The sequence below is a fragment of the Notothenia rossii genome, assembly GCF_949606895.1.
Source record: "Notothenia rossii genome assembly, chromosome: 6".
NCBI classification, from domain to species: Eukaryota; Metazoa; Chordata; class Actinopteri; order Perciformes; family Nototheniidae; genus Notothenia; species Notothenia rossii.
In genome coordinates, this window is record NC_136909.1 from 1321850 (window position 1) to 1326849 (window position 5000).

A 5000-nucleotide genomic window follows, 5' to 3' on the forward strand; every position below is an offset into this window, starting at 1 on the left:
TCCCTCCTCTGTTGCTCTCCCTGAGGTTTCTCCCATGTTCCCCTTTAAACTGTGGGTTTCTCTGGAAGTGTTTCCTTGTACCATGTGAGGGTCTAGGACAGAGGGTCTAAGGACAGAGGGTCTAAGGACAGAGGGTCTAAGGACAGAGGGTGTCGTATTGTCATACTGATATTCTGTACAAACTGTGAAGTCCACTGAGACAAATGTAACATTTGTGATATTGGGCTATATAAATAAACATTGATTGATTGACAGAAACCTTCAAACTAAACTAACTGGTTGTCAGGGTTAACGTTGATTTAAACATTTGTAGAATACTAAGGGATTTATTGACTAGGGGTAACTGTATTAGGGTTAACGTCATAACTTTATAACTTAAGGTTAATGTAATTGTAAATTAGTGTCACTAAAAGGTTCATTAAGAACTCAGGGGCGATTTCAATTGCTGCCCATCAGCTGCAGAGAGTCAACTAATTAAAGAGGCGTGGCCCCACAGCTGGGACAACTCAGCAATCAGGTGTTCGTTTTAGGTATCACTCTCCTGGAGCATCAGCTTCAGCGTGAGACAGACAAAGACAACAGAGTCCTGTTGGAGTCACGAGGAGTTGAATGAGCTAAGTATCGTTGCTGTTTTTATATTCCCAAGGAACTGCACTACCTCTAACCTCTCTGTAAACCCACTCCACACATCAGATAATGTAAAGGTGAGTCTTTTTCTGACTCACCTTTACTCACCGCTGGGTCACCAGACCCTCCCTTCACCCACTCACTGACCTCCTTCTCCCCTCTCTCTCCAAGTGAGGGTCTTACCCTCATTACCTCTGCCCGTCCTACCACCTGTCCTCTGGACCCTATCCCCTCAAACCTCCTTCAGACTATCGCTCCTGATATTGTACCGTTTCTCATTTCATCAACACTTCTCTAACTTCTGGTCCCTTTCCAAACAGTCTCAAGGAGGCAAGAGTAAACCCTCTCCTAAAGAAACCCACTCTCAACCCGTCTGATGTTATTAACTACAGGCCTGTCTCTCTCCTCCCGTTCCTGTCTAAAACACTTGAACGCGCTGTCTTTAAACAACTCTCCTGTTATCTCCATCAGAACAACCTTCTGGATCCGCACCAGTCTGGTTTCAAGGCAGGTCACTCAACAGAAACTGCTCTCCTTGCTGTCTCTGAGGAACTGCACACTGCTAAAGCAGCCTCCCTCTCCTCTGTCATCATCCTTCTGGACCTGTCTGCTGCATTCGACACGGTGAACCATCGGATCCTCCTTCACACTCTCCAAGAACTTTCCACTTTCCCTCCTCACCTCATACCTCAAAGACCTACAGGGTAACTTGGAGAGGGTCCGAGTCCGACCCTTGTCAATTAACTACAGGGGTCCCTCAGGGCTCTGTTCTCGGTCCCCTTCTCTTCTCCTTGTACACAAACTCGCTTGGATCTGTCATTAGCCCACATGGTTTTTCATACCACTGCTACGCTGACGACACCCAACTCATTCGGTCCTTTCCCCGCTCAGAGACCCAGGTCGTCGCACGCATCTCTGCTTGCCTAGCAGACATCTCTCAGTGGATGTCTGCTCACCACCTCAAGCTCAACCTTGACAAGACTGAACTGCTCTTCCTTCCGGGAAAAGATTGGCCCACTCTTGACCTAACAATCAACATCGGCCACTCTGTTGTTTCCCCGACTCAGACTGCAAGGAATCTGGGTGTGACCCTAGATAACAAACTGTCCTTCACTGCAAACATCTCTGCTACAACCCGCTGCTGCAGATACACGCTTTACAACATCAGGAGGACACGTCCCCAGCTGACCCAGAAAGAGACGCAGGTTCTGGTCCAGACTCTCGTCATCTCACGCCTAGACTACTGCAACTCCCTCCTGGCTGGTCTGCCTGCATGTGCCCTCTGACCTCTGCAGCTCATCCAGAATGCAGCGGCTCGTCTGGTCTTCAACCTTCCTAAATGTTCCCAAACCACGCCGCTCCTCCGCTCCCTTCACTGGCTTCCAGTAACTGCTAGAATCCACTTCAAGACACTGGTACTTGCGTACCATGCTGTGAATGGATCTGGCCCTTCCTACATCCAGGACATGGTTAAACCGTACACCCCAGCACGTGCAATCTGCTCTGCATCAGCCAAACAGCTCGCTGCCCCCGCACTGCGAGGGGGACCCAAGTTCCCATCAGCAGAAACTCGTGGGTTTGCTATCCTGGCTCCAAAATGGTGGAATGAGCTCCCCATTGAAATCAGGACAGCAGAAAGCTTACACATCTTCTTCAGACTGAAAACTCATCTCTTTGGACTCCACTTCCAGAGATAGAATTACTAACAAAGCACTTATATACTAATAAAGGGCTGGCTTATCTAAAGCCTGTTGAGTAGCACTTGAAATGTTTGGCTCTATGAAACCTGATGTACTTATATGATTCTGTTTTCTTCAAGTTTGTATCTTGTTGGTCGAATGCACTTATTGTAAGTCTCTTTGGATAAAAGCCTCAGCTAAATGTAAGGTGATGTGATGTTGCGTTGTTGGAGGAGCTCAGGTCAGAAGAATTTCATTGCCATTTCTACACTGTAGCTGCTGAGTATCAGAGCCCTCTCCCTGAGTCACCTGTTGGGCTGCAGCGCCCCCTGCAGTGCCCCCTGCAGGCTCCTGGCCTGCTGCAGGTCTCTGGGGAAGTCGTGGAGGATCCAGCCTCGGACGCTGCAGTCCACTCGGCTCAGACGCTCCTCCAGAACCTGCAGAACCAGGGAGTCTGGAACTGTAGAAACATCAACAAGCAGGTACTTATGTGCTGGACCCTAGACCATAAGACACCTGAACTCTGTGAAGAACATCCTTAAACATCTGTTTGCATCTGGCACATCATTTATCTAATATATCATACTCCATTTACTTGTATCTAGACTCTTCTTGCACTATTTCTATTGTATTTCTATTAACTTGCACATCTCCAAACATTCTCTTGCACTATTTGATCTGTTTTATACAGTTTAGTCACTTCATCACTTTATTTTTGCCGTATTATTATGTCATTTGTATTCTATTTGATCTTTATTGTTACCTTGAGTGAATCCTGTTTTTCACTCTGACCTGTTGCTGCTACAAACGCCTACATGTCCCCACGGGATAAATAAAGTTCCATCTTATCTCTATGTCCTATATTCATGTTTCTCTATTGGAGGAGACTTCAGTTTGTCATCTACACATCTAAACTGAAGCTGCTGAGCTCATGGTGATAGAGATTCGAAACTGGACCCTGAAGGCAGTACCTCTCTGGTCCAATGGGATTCCTCCGTGTGATTTTGGATGATGTCAGAAATTAGTGTTGAACAAACGTTTATGATATTTACACGTTTAGTTGACACCAGAGGCCTGTACTACGAAGCTGGTTCAACCTAACCTGGATATGTTTGAGTTAGCCGGTTGGCCTAATCCAAAACATACGCGCTCTCGCTAAACGGTCCTACGACGCTGGCTATCAAGTGGATCGCTCAAGCCAGCCGTGTCCTATCTAGTTAGGTGTGCGTTCACATGAAAGGGGTGGTATCTGGAGCATTCGACCAATCACAAACATGGAGAAGCTATTGACAGCGCAGCGTCATACTTCCTGAATGAAAAGTCAACTATAATATTAGACATATGAAGAAGTTAAACTTTAAACATCCATGACTTAAACACTTTATCCAGGATCAAAGCCACATAGCTGCACCTGCAAGGTGAATCCAGCTGGTAACAGAACAAGTGTTTGAATGCGTACATGAACAGGTTTATGATATCACTGCCCCGTCTAAGACACCATCTGACTTTCATTACATTTGACTCGAGTGTTTCCTCAACTTAATGTGTTGCTTCAAATAATCCTTCTGCATCCAGTATGTGACACTGTGAGTGTTGCACGGCCAGATACGGCTCAGCTGACTCAGATCAGGAGATGATACATTATGATGTGATATGCCGCGGACTGTACTTAATGTTACTCTGATCCGGTTACTTATGTTGTGGCAGATATTTAAGTAAGCTTTCTTAACGCTAATGTTCTAATAGTCAGATTGCTCTGAAGATGGGAGGTGATATTCTATTAATGTTCACGTTCACACAGTCGCTGATTTTTGCCGGCCGTCTTTCCTGCAACGGCAGCTTTTCTGTATTTCCTTTCTCCTGTAATATGACTTGATCACTTTAAACTCCGCCCCCTGAGCTCTGATTGGTCAGCAGGCAGTGCTTTCACTGAGTTGAGCTCTTAGCCTGCAACCTAACCTGCTCCAAGGCGGGTTAGCCGCACAGCATCAGTTACCATGGAGATCTAGCCCGCTAAAAAGAGAACCAGCTTCGTAGGACCGGAAACCCAGAGTTAACCTGAAGTTAGCCGCTAAGAGAACATCCTGCTTCGTAGTACACCCCCCAGGCCTCTGGTGGTTTTAACTGATATTTACCGACGTATCTTATGTGGTAGGACAAGACGTTAAAGTCTCTTCAGCTCGTGTTAACCACAGACCTGATTTCAGTCTAACAAGCACGCACACATTGAGGGGATCTGACCTCTCAGGAGAGAGACGTCACATGGTCCTGAGGACATGTGGAAATATTCCTGATGTTTAACACGAAGAAAACATCTGCACGAAGCACTGACCAGGTAAATCATGTCCAGCATTATCAACACATGTGTCTACAGCGGGATCAGCTGCTGTGATCACACACACACACACACACACACACACACACACACACACACACACACACACACACACACACACACACACACACACACACACACACACACACACACACACACACACACACACACACAGCTGTCACAGGGTGTTGAAGAATGAAGGTGAGGGGGAGGAGTGTGTGATGAGTGAAAAACCCCAGAGGCTGCTGGGACACAGACAGGAATCAAAATGTTATATTTTCCATTTGAATGATGTGTGTGTTACCTTGCCTCCCATCATCCAGATACGAGTGGATCTCTTCTCCCAGAGTCGAACCCTC

General features: G+C 46.5%; 1 protein-coding gene across 3 annotated transcripts in view; it reads right to left on the reverse strand.

The window, feature by feature from the left end:
* The window catches only part of ak8 (adenylate kinase 8), a 197267-nt gene that overhangs the window by 2251 nt on the left and 190016 nt on the right, over window positions 1–5000 (reverse strand). For all 3 annotated transcript variants that reach the window (XM_079689397.1, XM_079689398.1, XM_079689396.1), the window contains 2 exons: window positions 4946–5000; window positions 2616–2766 (listed from right to left, as the gene is read on the reverse strand). The exon at window positions 4946–5000 is cut by the window's right edge and continues 35 nt beyond it. In XM_079689397.1, coding sequence (XP_079545523.1) covers window positions 2616–2766; window positions 4946–5000 — 206 coding nt within the window. The remainder of the gene's footprint in view (window positions 1–2615; window positions 2767–4945) is intronic.